General features: G+C 49.2%; 1 protein-coding gene across 3 annotated transcripts in view; it reads right to left on the reverse strand.

The window, feature by feature from the left end:
- The window catches only part of LOC141197825 (armadillo repeat-containing protein 1-like), a 32,759-nt gene that overhangs the window by 16,860 nt on the left and 1,338 nt on the right, over positions 1-14,561 (reverse strand). For 2 of the 3 annotated variants that reach the window (XM_073662900.1, XM_073662901.1), the window contains exons 2-4: positions 9,361-9,452; positions 8,060-8,237; positions 7,728-7,871 (exon numbers count right to left, since the gene is read on the reverse strand). In XM_073662900.1, the coding sequence (XP_073519001.1) occupies positions 7,824-7,871; positions 8,060-8,237; positions 9,361-9,392 (258 nt within the window). In that variant the 5' untranslated portion in view covers positions 9,393-9,452 and the 3' untranslated portion in view covers positions 7,728-7,823. The remainder of the gene's footprint in view (positions 1-7,727; positions 7,872-8,059; positions 8,238-9,360; positions 9,453-14,561) is intronic. The other variant, XR_012269865.1, reaches the window with a different exon arrangement.

Genomic DNA, 14,561 nt, shown 5'->3' on the forward strand with positions numbered 1-14,561 from the left:
CTATCAGAATGCCAAGGGAATGTTGCGAGAAATGAAGGAGGCTGGGTTAATCAGGGACAGCTGTAGCCCCTGGGCAGCTCCACTAGTTCTTGTGAAAAAGAAAGATGGCACTATGAGAATGTGTGTCGATTACAGAAAGGTCAACCGTATCACACACAAAGATGCGTACCCGTTACCTAGGATAGAGGAATCTTTAGCTGCATTAAAGTCTGCTAACTTCTTCTCCACTTTGGATCTTACTAGCGTGTACTGGCAGGTTCCTGTAGCAGAGGCTGACAAGGAGAAGACCGCGTTCACCACCCCGATGGGTCTCAGCGAATTCAACTGTATGCCGTTCGGGCTCTGCAGCGCACCAGGAGCCTTCCAGCGGCTGATGGAGTGCTGCCTAGGGCACAGGAATTTTGAGACGGTCCTGCTCTACCTAGACGATGTCATCGTGTGTTCCAAAACATATGAGGACCATCTGAAACACCTGGCAGAGGTGTTTGACGCCCTGGCAGGCTACGGCCTAAAGGTGAAACCCTCCAAGTGTCATCTACTGAAACCAAAGGTACAGTACCTGGGACATGTGGTGAGTGCTGACGTAGTAGCTCCAGACCCTGATAAGATCACAGTGATTAAGGACTGGCCAAAACCCTCCAGCATAAAGGAAGTGCGGCAGTTCCTCGGGTTGGTAGGCTACTACCAAAGATTCATCTCCGGGTTCACCAAGATGGCAGCCCCTATGCAAGATCTCCTGTTGAGTCAGTCAAAGACCAAGAATCAGAAGCCGCCCTTCAGGTGGGACAAGCAGGAAGAGGAGTCTTTCCGCCAGCTGAAGATGGCCCTCACGGAGGATGAGGTCCTGGCTTACCCTGATTACGGCCAGCCTTTCATCCTCCACACAGACGCCAGTAACGTGGGGCTGGGAGCCGTACTATCCCAGATGCAACAGGGCAGAGAACGGCTAATTGCTTATGCCAGCAGAAAGGAATCCTGAAAATTACAGCTCCTTCAAGCTAGAGTTCCTCGCGGTGGTATGGGCAGTGACAGAGCGCTTTAAACATTACCTTGCCTCTTCCAAGTTCACCGTGTACATGGACAACAACCCGTTGACACACCTGGACACTGTAAAACTTGGTGCCCTGGAGCAGAGATGGGTGGCCCGCCTACCCAACTATGAGTTCACCATCAAATACCGGGCGGGACGCACAAATGCGAACGCAGACGCCCTGTCCAGGATGCTGAACTTGCCAGACGGGTGGAAGATCCAGAAGAACTGGAAGAGATTGAACTCCCTGCGTTCCACCGTCGTGGGATTACCCAGTATTCCCACCGTGTAAGGGACAGGCACTCTGCCACGTTCAATCCCTTACCCCACTACAGCTGGGAGGAGACGCAAGACAGTGACCCAGCCGTCCACCTGGTAAAAGAGATGCTGACACAGGCTGGTGCCCGCCTTGACCCAGACGCTCCGGAAGAAACCAAACAGCTGTGGAAGGAGAAGAGTAAACTGTTTCTCTACAAGGGGAAGCTGTGCCGGAGGATTGTCAACTCCCGGACACATGAGCTGACCTGGCAGGTAGTGGTCCGGAGACGAGACGCGGCTATGGTCCTGGAGGCATACCACGACGGAGCAGGGCACTTTGGATGGAAGAAGTTGGAGTTCCTGTTGCGTGAATGGTTCTTCTGGGTAGGCATGAGAGGGGCAAGATAGATGGTGCAGAGACTGCGGCCCGTGCAACCTGAGAAGAAAGGACCATGCCAGCCAGAAGACTCCCCTGCAGTCCATCATTACCAAGCAGCCACTAGAACTGGTAGCCCTGGTCCATGTGAAGCTGGCTCCAAGTAGGTCCGGGTACGTCTACGCCCTCACCATCGTAGACCACTACTCTCGGTTCCTGGTGGTGGTCCCTGTCAAGGACTTAACAGCTCAAACAGCAGCCAGAGCCTTCCAGCAGCACTTCTGCCGTCCACACGGGTATCCGGAGCAAGTGTTGACTGATCAAGGTCCAGCCTTCGAAGCGGAGGTCTTCCAGGAGTTCTGCAACCTCTATGGCTGCAAGAAGATAAGGACAATGCCCCATTACCCCCAAACCAATGGATTGTGTGAGAAGATGAACCAGGTGGTGATAGACTTGCTGAAAACGTTGCCCCTGGAAGAATGCAGTCTGTGGCCTGAAAAACTGCCTGATCTGGTGGACTTGTATAACCACATCCCAGTAAATTCCACCAACTGCACCCCGGCTTACCTAATGAGAGCAAGACCTGGTAAGCTGCCTATTGACCTGGATATGGGAGTCCTGACACCTGAGGACACCTCGCCAGAGGCAGACTGGGATACAGAACGGCAGCAGCAGTACCGGAAAGTGCAGGAGAGTGTTGAGAGAAGTCTGTCTCAAGCAAGAGAAAGGCAAGAGAGGACTTACAACCAGCATCCTCCCGCTGCTCCCCTGGTGCCTGGAGAGCAGGTCTTGAAGAGGAAAAAGCGGCTCCATAAGTTGGATGACCAGTGGGAGAAAGACCTGTACACAGTACTGCCCTCAAGTCATGAAAATCCGAAAGTGTGCATTACCAGTAAGGATGGAGGAGAGACCACAGCCACTGTCTCCAGAGACCACCTGAAGAAGTGTCCCGAGCAGCTGCAAAGCACTGATGAAGACCAAGATAGCCCTCAACCCGCAGAGGAAAGGGAAGAAATGGTCAGTACAGTACTCGGAGAATTTCCCCGGTTCTGGACACAGATTAACAACGCTATTGTGGTACCCGTCCTTACCTTTCTCCAGCCAGCCCCTCAAGGGCCTACAGAAGAGCAAGTAGTGTTGGGAGAGCAACCGGCCCCGGAGGCAGAAGATTCCATATCAGCAGCCCAGGAGAATCAACCCTCTGCTAGTAGTGAGCCTGCCGTGCCCGTGGTATGCCAAAGAGTATGCAGAAAGCTGCCCAGCCTACCCGTAACATCCCCAAACACCTGTAGTGCAGACACTAGCGAGCCCACTACACAAGGGGTGGAAATAGGGGACCCAGAAAGAACACCACCAGATAGTGTGTTACGTAGGTCAACCAGGAGCACTAGAGGTCAGAGGCCCGCTTGCTGGAGAATCTAGAAAAAGAAATGATAAATACCTGTATTTTGCAAATGTTAAAATGTTTTATGTTTGTTACCCGAATACTAATTATGTTTCTCTAGTTACCTGACAGGGTTTATGGACTGACAGGTTATAGACAATGAATAACCGGATCTGTACCTTGTAAATAGTTGCACCTGTTAAGTGCCCCCTTTATGCCAGACCACAGAACAAAAACCCGTGGAGGTGGCTGAAGACGTGGTCCAACGCCAGATCATCTATGCCCTGTAGCCACCCCAGGGCCTACGTGGAGGGTTTGGGACGGGTCCCTCAAAATGCATCTTTGGTGACATGGACACCTGGTTACGGAAGCGCCGTGACCTATAAAAACTGAACTCCTTGTACATATGTTGTTGTGTTATTGCTTATATATGTTGTTAGAAATGTGTTTAGTCTCGGAGTACTAAAATTTACTAGGGGGGAATGTGGCACCCCAGGGGTCTGGTTGCCACAGTGGTAGAAATACCATGTCTGAGAGCGAGCATGGGTTTTCCTGGTCAGGAGCATTATTGCATGCCACACCTCCTGCCCCAGTCCAGGGAGGGAAGGAACCTGCCCTTTATAAACTGGAGCTAGGGCGGGGTTAGTCTAGTCTAGTCCAGAGAGAGGGACAAAGCAGCAGCAAGGAGCTCTGTAGGAGCCAGTAGCTGAAGACCAGGGACTGGAGACGCGGAGCTCGTCCTGGCAGAAGACGCAGAGAACCGGACACCGGAGTCCGAGGCTGTGGGGATTCTACACCCAGCAGCAGAAACCACCTGGCAGGGGATTTCAGGTCCTCTGGCCATAGAAAGGCCAGACGCTAAGTCACACGCAAGGGACAGGCACCGCCATCGAGGAGCGGAAGTCAACAAAGGCCCCAAGTCACCAGCCATACGGGTGAGCACCACACGGTACACTCAGGGACGTGGGCTACTACACGACTACAGCAGGGTAGCCAGGAAGAGTGCAGTCAGATGGGAAGGCCTACACCTCCACCTGGCCAGGGGGACTCTTGTTTGCTCACAGACTGACCAGGCCTCTAATGTTAGCCAGTACTCCCGGCAGGGCCTCCTTCCTTACCAACAGTAAAGACCCTGAACTGCACTGCACGGAGTCATTTCTGCTGCGCCCATGTACCACAACCCTCACCATCTACACACGCTGCCCTGAGGCTATACTCCTCCCGTGGGGAGTTATACTACCCTCTGCTGCGCACACAACATCAGCCTCAGCGGTCTGCCCCGCAGCGGCGGTTTTCAGTGACCGCAATCCACGGGTGGCGTAGTCGGATATTTAAACATTACAAAACCAAGTAAACAGATCCGCCACTGGTTTGACTACCCTGAGCCACGGGACCGGGTCTCCGCCACGGAGACTACAACCCCTAGCATCACACAGAGACCCGGCTCCGGGTATTCCTCCACACACGGCCCAGGGGGCGCGTCACAGGCGTTACTGGAACAATTACAGTCACTACTCACAGCATTAAGAGAGATGGCATATGCCCGTATTCAGCAATGCATCAGTGCAAAGCTAGTTGTCAGTCAGTGCCGGGGCCTGGACACAGCCACTCCGCTCAGTGCTGTGAGCAGTGACTCATTTCTACTAATACACCTGCATGACTGAAAGTCCCAGGCTCCTGGGAGAAATAAAGTTACATTTTCTCCTAGGCAAGCACTTTCAGCACTATGGCAGGGAACCTTCATAACAATATTAACTTGAAGATTAACCCTATAGCTGCAGGTTAATAGCAACACTGGACAAGACAGCTTCCGTAACTAACACTATTCTATCTGTGAACCCTTTCTAGGAAAATCCAGTTCATTTCTTGCACCCTTTTAAAAAGTACTTTTTGTCAGATTTACTTTTAAAACCAGATGAAACAGGACACATGATAAAGGCTACAAGAGCAAGCTCCAGATGGATCATTTACTTTTCACAATAAAAGGTACAGCAAAAGGATAGGCATCCTGTTTTGACAGGTTTTTTTTTTTTCCAATTTTGGCGAGGAGAAAAAAAAAAAAAAAGTTGAGTGAAGTTTCATAGACTAGGTTGTTAAAGGGGTGCTCCAGGAATGTAATGAAATCGCAATCACAATTCAAACACAGCATGTCCTAGTCACATGTCAGGAAGAGCGAAGAAATCGAGAGAAGAGAATAGAAAGAAAAAAGAAATCTTCTTGGCTGACTGAATACAAAGGATATTCGTATGCAGTCTCAGTCATCTGTGCTCAGTCAGCTGAAGAGAAGATTTTCTTCTTCTTCAGTCACAGGCTTCCCCTCAGATCATGTAAGTATGTGTGCGTACGATACAGCTTCTGACAGTTGACACACAGGTCTCAGAAGCAGTGTTTTTTTCAGAGTGCAGCCAGTCCTGACGAGTAGAAAGGGTTGCATTTAAATTATGTGACGGGGCCATTTTATTACGTTCTTGGAGGAGAACCCCTTTAAACAGAAGCTTGCTTACTGGATTAACAAGCATCAAGCTTACTCAGATGTACCGTATTTTTCAGACCATAAGACGCACTTTTCCCCCCCAAATTTGGGAGGAAAATGGGGGGTGCGACTTATGTTCCAAACGCTGCTTACCTGCGGTGGTGGTGGAGCGAGATAGCGGGGCCTCCCTCCTTCAAGAACCCGGTGGTGGTGGTGGCAGCAAAGGAGGTGAGATGCTGCGGGTGTCTGGCTGGGGGCAGACGCGGTTTGGACTTGATACGGGAAGTGTCTGGCTTTGGGCCCTGTGAGCGGCACAGGTTTCCAGTGTGCACGGTCATCTTCCTGAAGCTGTGATCCGCAGGAAAATGGCCACCCGAGCCGGCGCATGCGCTGACTTGAAGCTCAGGCAGCCATTTTCATGTAGATAGCAGCTTCAGGAAGATGGCCGCACACACCGGAAACCTGCGCCGCTCACCTGCCCAAGCCCGCAGCTAGACACTGCCTGCATCCAGTCCATCCCGCACCTTCTCCCAGACAGAAACTCGCAGCATCTCACCTCCTCCTCCTTTGCTGCCGCTGCCACCACCACCGGTCCCCAGGCAGGCCTCAGTGGCGCGCAGCCACGCCAGATCGCCAAGCCCCGGGCCTCAGCCAGGCCACCAGCCATGGACCGGGTCTCAGCCAGGCCCCCAGCCATGGACCGGGCCTCAGCCAGGCCCCTAGCTATGGACCGGGCCCCAGACATGGATCGGGCCCCAGCCAGCCACCGGGCCCCAGCCAGCCACCGGGCCCCAGCCAACTCTTCTGCTGCAGGGCAGTGCAGGGTTGATGGTAATGCTGGGGGTTGTAGTGCAGGAGAGATGGCGCAGCGAAAATAACTGACAAAGGCAGTGGAGTGCAGTCATCCGAGTTTACTCACAGTTCTTTTTAGGTTCCTCAGGTACACTGTACGGGTGTCAGCCTCCCGCGTCGCACTGCGTTTGCCAGACAGGGGTTCAGCACTCTCTCTAGTATATGAGAAGCGCTTAACGGGACCTCATTTTTGTATGTTCCTTTCTTGACCGACTTCCCGCGCTTTGTCTTCTCCCTCCTGCCCTGCGCCTCGCAAACAAAGTCCCGAACGGGTACTCTGAGATCCCGGACCTACTTGGTGCCCTTTTCGGTGGCTTAGATGAGAGTATGGCAACTGCACCTTGGAAGTGCAGAAGCCTCCGGTTTTCTGGCTGAGACGTGGAGTACTCGGCCAGTCCAGGGACCGGTTCCCTTCTTGCGGCCTGATCCCTCTGACACCTGGCAGATTCGGGTGTACGGGTGGCCTCCTGCTCCTTCCATACCCCTGGAATCCCTTTCCTTACTGGAGCCTTACTCCTCTGCTCCCCTCCTGGGCCTTCCTTACTAGACCCCACTGTGGAGCAGAGCTCCTGAAGAGACTCTGCTCCCCTCCTCTTTCTTGCTTCCTCTCCGACTGAACTGAACGCTGTTTCTAAGATGGCTTCCCTTTTTATATCTTCCTAAAGTGCTCCCCTGAACTACGTCCTCCACCCACATCCACTACATGGTTCCCCCTCTCTTTGGTTCCCCCTTCTCCAGCCAGGGACGGGGAAGCAAAACAAGTGCATAAGGCCCTTCCAGCCGGCCTGGAGTAGTGTGGTGTTGAGTGCAGGTGTTGGGGTCCCGGGCAGTACTCCATCCTTACCTGAGAGAAGGAGATACCACACCTCTGGGTGAGGCGCAGTAACTCTGTGGCGACTGAACCCTCAGGGGCGCCACAGAGGGCCCTGCAATCCAGCTCCACCGCAACTCCCCGCTGCTGGAGCACCGGATTCCTGAAGGACCCTGCCTCCTGTGACCTTCGCTCCACTGCCCCCCAGATAAGATACTGTACCTATTCAGACTATAAAACGGACCCCCATCTTATAAAAATATATTTTTTTCTATATTCCACCCCAAAATTTGGGGTGCGTCTTATAGTCCGAAAAATATGGTATATGCCTCATAATAAATTTGGCACATCTTGTGCTGCAGGTGCGCCAACACAAACTCCAACATTTATGAACTGACTCAAATTTCCGCTACAATTTACATCAATCCCTCCCACTAAAACCCACCACACTCTGTTTTATGAAAATTGGTGCGACAGCAGTGTAATTTTTTTTCTCCACAAAACAGCAATCCCAAGTTAAAATATTTTTTCATTTTTTCCTACCTCTGTGACCAGGTCTGGCTTCACTCGCACAGTGCACCTTCTGATTGCTGTCTGAAATGTAAAGCTGATGACACCTTTCACCTTTAATAATGTTTCTTAACATAGGTATTTCCTATCCTGAAAGTCCATAGTGGTCACTTCTTCCTACAAAAAAAAAAAAAATTAAACAAAATAAATTAGGCAGAATTTTGCAGCTTAATATTTACCTGAATAGAGAGATATTTTAAGCCATTCTTTAAAAAAAAAAAATCTTGGACGCCCTTTTAAAAAGTGGATCGAAGCTATAATAAGTTCTGTGTGCAGTATGGCAATATCAAACAGATGACCCTTACCAGATCATCAAGTCCATGGATGTGGAGTGTTATGGTTTCGGCTCTTTTGTTTGCACTTGAAATGAAGAACTGTAGGTTGTTTTGCTTGTTCTTGGTTTCTGGTGTAAGCAAGTGACCTGGCACACCTAATGACACGTGAATCTGATGGGCGAGTACTTTGCTACGATTATTCATGTCACTGAAAAAAAATAGAATTTATCCATATATCACAGGAGAGCTCTGTTGTCTTCTTGTTCTGGAAAAGGTCACTATAAAAAGTACTGATTAAAGGGGTTGTATCATCCTCTTTCTTCAGGAGTGTGCCACCTCTCGGCCTCCTAGCTTCCTAGGGAGCAGTGCTCTTCTGAAGACTGACGGTTCTTTCCAGCGGCATGACTGAGCAGCTCACCCAAAAAACACACTTTCCGCATTGGAAAAGCCGCCATCAGTGCAGCCTAGGAAATCGGCCACTGCAGAAGTGGACAATAACAATAAATAAGTAAATTGCAAAGTTGCCCTGATTTTACAAGCACTTTGCAATATTAACTTGCAAATTTGAGACAACCCCTTTAATAAACATTAAAGAGTTTATTATTATTTGTCTGGCTGTTTTTTTCAGGAAAGTTGTGTCCCAAGGTGCAATTTGTTGTGAAACAAAGAAACTGTGCTTTACTTACTGCTGAGTCGAACCATGGCTCTTATTTTATTATTTGGAGCACTGATATCACGACGACAATGCTGCAGGAAATCAGTGAGGTCAGCGGCTCATGCTGTCTACAAGGACAAAGCCGCTGAGGTCACTGATTGGCTTCAGCACTGCCGACGTGATGACGGCACTGCAGACAATAACAGACACCCGGAGAAGCAGCACTCAGCACTGGATCCTTCGAGGATGCATAATACAGTTCGTTTTTATTACAATAAATTGCGTGTAAGGACAACTTTCCTGAAAATGGAAGACCCCTTTAAATATTACAAAATGGAAAATTGTTCTAGATACACAACACCCGCTTGTCTAGTGCACACACTAGAGCTAATGGTGGACTACATTTAATTCATGACAATTTGTATGAAAAATATGAAGATCATCAAAAGACTGGCTACAGAGAGAGTTGTCCAAACAAGGATACATATGCCAAGGCATACAATGCAGTGAGGACTACCCAAAAACACAGGCCCATGTGCCCAGACATCCAGGGCATTACAGTGACAGCATTTCTGCTGGATGTACACTCACTTTGTACGGACACCACTACTACCAGCTAATACTTCACGACAGCTGTACACAAGCTCAGCCCCAGCATTACACGCAATGAGTTTACCTGTTCTTAATGTTCTCCAGGCTCACCATCATACCTAGCTCACTCCTCGGTCTTTTACAGTGATTAGGATTTTCACACAATTAGTGAATTGCCTGTAAAAGATGTAATACCGTTATATAGAAAATTGGCTTCAAGGGTGAAAGTTATAGTGTTCCCCCAATTATGTTCTATTTTATGTAACTAATGAATGGCCAATTCTTTGTTACCACAAATGAATCCTGAGCAGGCTTTTCAATAGTAAAGGGGGCCTGTCATTCGATTCATGCTGCTCGAACCACGGGCAGGATGAATCAGAGCCTGTCTGTGCGATTGCAGACAGGTAGGTTTGAAAAACCAGGCGGAGACTATTGGGAGAGACCCAGCTAATTTGATGATGTACTCAGCTGGCTTCTTTCCGCCCCACTCCAGATGACTGAGGGAGTCCCTTATCACATCAGACTAATCACATCTCTCTCCTTATGGTTCCTGGACGTCATTTAAAATTATATTTTCTCGGAAACAAGAGAGGGTCAAGAGGAAAACATACTTTGCAGCAATCATGCACAGGGCTGTGGAGTCGGTAAGCCAAACCTCCAACTCCACGACTCCGACTCACTCCCTTATACATGGCTCATGTTTAAGTGATAAATTTACTGTAGCACAGATTCATCTCAGCTAAAAGTCTAGACCCTTTGATCAGGAATAGGACAGACATTTATAGGACATTTCATAACTTTCCCAAATTCTTATGAAAAATATTCCCCACAAACTACATTGAACTACTGTACCCAATTTATTATATGTTTTAGGTGACTCTTCGTCTTCCTTTCCTGGGGCGGTCCTCATGTGAGCCAGTTTCTTTGTAGCGCTTGATGGTTTTTGCAACTGCACTTGGGGACACTTTCAAAGTTTGCCCAATTTTTCACGCTGACTGACCTTCATTTCTTAAAGTAATGATGGCCACTTGTTTTTCTTTACTTAGCTGCTTTTTTCTTGCCATAATACAAATTCTGACAGTCTATTCAGTAGGACTATCAGCTGTGTATCCACCTAACTTCTGCACAACACAACTGATGGTCCCAACCCCATTTATAAGGCAAGAAATCCCACTTATTAAACCTGACAGGGCACGCCTGTGAAGTGAAAACCATTTCCGGTGACTACCTCTTGAAGCTCATCAAGAGAATGCCAAGAGTGTGCAAAGCAGTCATCAAAGCAAAAGGTGGCTGCTTTGAAGAACCTAGAATATAAGACATATTTTCAGTTGTTTCACACTTTTTTGTTAAGTATATAATTCCACATGTGTTAACTCATAGTTTTGATGCCTTCAGTGTGAATGTACAATTTTCATAGTCATGAAAATACAGAAAAATCTTTAAATGAGAAGGTGTGTCCAAACTTTTGGTCTGTACTGTATATGGAGATGCTATCTGCTGTTATTACTCCATGGTGATGGTTCCTCTGTTTCTATATATATTTAAAATCAATGATTTTATTATGTGTAATGTTGGATCTATTTTGGGGGTCGCTATGTGGGGAGGGTCATTTTTTAGCTTCACATATTATCTGCACTTACCCCTGTTGTGTGCCTAATTGATTATCTGTAATAAATTTGTTATAACTTTGTCTTTTTTCCCTGTGCTCTCTATGTCTATTTGACGATGGAGCCTATATTGTCCATAATATGGTAGTATTGAGTATAACATTATATGTAATGGTGATTTAAAATATACATTAGAATTGTGGTGTACATACTACTTTTTCCATGAATTGTGCTATTTTACATTGTTAATGTGGTAAATGACTATTCTAGCTGCAAAAGTCTTGTTTTTATTGCAATATCTACATAGGTGAATAGAGGCCCATTTCTAACAACCACCACTCCAGTGTTTTAATGGTACATTGTGTTTGCTAACTGTGTAAGAAGGCTAATGGATGTTTAGAAAACCCTAGAAAACCCTTGCACAAGTATGTTAGCCCAGCTGAAAATGGTTTGGCTGATTTGAGAAGCTATAAAGTTGACCTTCCATTGAGCTAGTTGAGAATCTGGAGCATTACATTTGTTTGTTCTATGAAACTCTCAAAATGGCCAGAAAAAGAGAACTTTCATGTGAAACTCGACAGTCTATTCTTGTTCTTAGAAATGAAGGCTATTCCATGTGAGAAATTGCCAAGAAACTGAAGATTTCCTACAATGGTGTGTACTACTCCCTTCAGAGGAGAGAACAAACAGGCTCTAACCAGAGTAGAAAGAGAAGTGGGAGGCCCCGCTGCACAACTGAGCAACAAGACAAGTACATTAGAGTCTCTAGTTTGAGAAATTGACGCCTCAAAGCTCCTCAAATGGCAGCTTCATTAAATAGTACACGCAAAACGCCAGTGTCAACGTCTACAGCGAAGAGGAGACTCCGGGATGCTGGCCTTCAGGGCAAAGTGGCAAAGAAAAATCCATATTTGAGACTGGCTAATAAAAGGAAAAGATTAATATGGGCAAAAGAACACAGACATTGGACAGAAGAAGATTGTAAAAAAGTTTTATGGACAGACGAATCAAAGTTTGAGGTGTTTGGATCACACAGAAGAACATTTGTGAGATGCAGAACAACTGAAAAGATGCTGGAAGAGTGCCTGACGCCATCTGTCAAGCATGGTGGAGGTAATCTGATGGTCTGGAGTTGCTTTGGTGCTGGTAAAGTGGGAGATTTGGACAAGGTAAATGGGATTTTGAGTAAGGAAGGTTATCACTCCATTTTGCAACGCCATGCCATACCCTGTGGACAGCGCTTGATTGGAGCCAATTTCATCCTACAACAGGACAATGACCCAAAGCACACCTGCAAATTATGCATGAACTATTTAGGGAAGAAGCAGGCAGCTGGTATTCTATCTGTAATGGAGTGGCCAGCGCAGTCACCAGATCTCAAACCCATTTATCTGTTGTGGGAGCAGCTTGACCGTATGGTACGCAAAAAGTGCCCATCAAGCCAATCCAACTTGTGGGAGGGGCTTCAGGAAGCATGGGGGGAAATTTCTCAAGATTACCTCAGCAAATTAACAGCTAGAATGCCAAAGGTCTGCAATGCTGTAATTGCGGCAAAAGGGAGCATTCTTTGACAAAAGCAAAGTTTGAAGGAGAAAATTATTCTTTCAAATAAAAATCATTATTTCTAACCTTGTCAATGTCTGGACTATATTTTCTATTCATTTGGCAACTCATTTGATAAATAAAAGTATGATTTTTCATGGAAAACACAAAATTGTCTGGGTGACCGCAAACTTTTGAACGGTAGTGTACACACACACACACACAGACACACACACAGACACAGACACAGCCCCTCTGCAGAATATAAACCAGAATGTAAACCTATATTTCTCTGCGGTATCTGTGCATCATGAATCATTGTATGTATTAAAGGGGCCCACTGAGACTCAAAAACCTGGAGCCGGCCCTGTGTGTGTATGTATTTTACACAGGAGCAGTGTGTGTGTATATATTTTGCAGAGGGGCTGTGTGTGTGTGTGTGTGTGTGTGTGTGTGTGTGTGTATTTTGCAAGTCTCCTGTAATGTCCACACCTGCCCCAGGTTAAATCTCTGACTGACGCAGCGCTCTGACTGGCGCAGCGCTCTGACTGATGCAGCCCCCTGACTGATGCAGCGCTCTGACTTACACAGCGCTCTGACTGATGCAGCCCCCTGACTGATGCAGCCCCCTGACTGACACAGCCCCCTGACTGATGCAGCGCTCTGACTGATGCAGCGCTCTGACTGACGCAGCGCTCTGACTGATGCAGCGCTCTGACTGACACATCGCTGTGACTGACGCAGCCCCCTGACTGATGCAGCGCTCTGACTTACACAGCGCTCTGACTGACCCAGCCCCCTGACTGATGCAGCCCCCTGACTGACACAGCCCCCTGACTGACACAGCCCCCTGACTGATGCAGCGCTCTGACTGATGCAGCGCTCTGACTGACGCAGCGCTCTGACTGATGCAGCGCTCTGACTGACGCATCGCTGTGACTGACGCAGCCCCCTGACTGACGCAGCCTCCTGACTGACACAGCCCCCTGACTGATGCAGCGCTCTGACTGATGCAGCGCTCTGACTGACGCAGCGCTCTGACTGATGCAGCGCTCTGACTGACGCAGCGCTCTGACTGGCGCAGCGCTCTGACTGACGCAGTGCTCTGACTGGGGCAACGCTCTGACTGACGTATCGCTGTGACTGACGCAGCCCCCTGACTGACGCAGCACTCTGACTGACACAGCGCTCTGACTGGCGCAGCCCCCTTACTGATGCAGCACTCTGACTGATGCAGCCCCCTGACTGACACAGCGCTCTGACTGACACAGCCCCCTGACTGATGCAGCGCTCTGACTGACGCAGCGCTCTGACTGATGCAGCGCTCTGAATGACGCAGCGCTCTGACTGACGCAGCGCTCTGACTGGTGCAGCGCTCTGACTGACGCAGTGCTCTGACTGGGGCAACGCTCTGACTCACGTATCGCTGTGACTGACGCAGCGCTCTGACTGACGCAGCCCCCTGACTGACGCAGCGCTCTGACTGGCGCAGCGCTCTGACTGACGCAGCGCTCTGACTGACGCAGCCCCGTGACTAATGCAGCGCTCTGACTGATGCAGCCCCCTGACTGACGCAGCGCTCTGACTGACGCAGCGCTCTGACTGACGCATCGCTGTGACTGGCGCAGCGCTCTGACTGATGCAGCGCTCTGACTGGTGCAGCGCTCTGACTGACGCAGCCCCCTGACTGACGCAGCGCTCTGACTGACGCAGCGCTCTGACTGACGCATCGCTGTGACTGGCGCAGCGCTCTGACTGGCGCAGCGCTCTGACTGATGCAGCCCCCTGACTGATGCAGCGCTCTGACTTACACAGCGCTCTGACTGATGCAGCCCCCTGACTGATGCAGCCCCCTGACTGACACAGCCCCCTGACTGATGCAGCGCTCTGACTGATGCAGCGCTCTGACTGACGCAGCGCTCTGACTGATGCAGCGCTCTGACTGACACATCGCTGTGACTGACGCAGCCCCCTGACTGATGCAGCGCTCTGACTTACACAGCGCTCTGACTGACCCAGCCCCCTGACTGATGCAGCCCCCTGACTGACACAGCCCCCTGACTGACACAGCCCCCTGACTGATGCAGCGCTCTGACTGATGCAGCGCTCTGACTGACGCAGCGCTCTGACTGATGCA

Source organism: Phyllobates terribilis, unplaced genomic scaffold, assembly GCF_046119375.1.
Source record: "Phyllobates terribilis strain yellow unplaced genomic scaffold, ASM4611937v1 Scaffold_89__1_contigs__length_6337102, whole genome shotgun sequence".
NCBI classification, from domain to species: Eukaryota; Metazoa; Chordata; class Amphibia; order Anura; family Dendrobatidae; genus Phyllobates; species Phyllobates terribilis.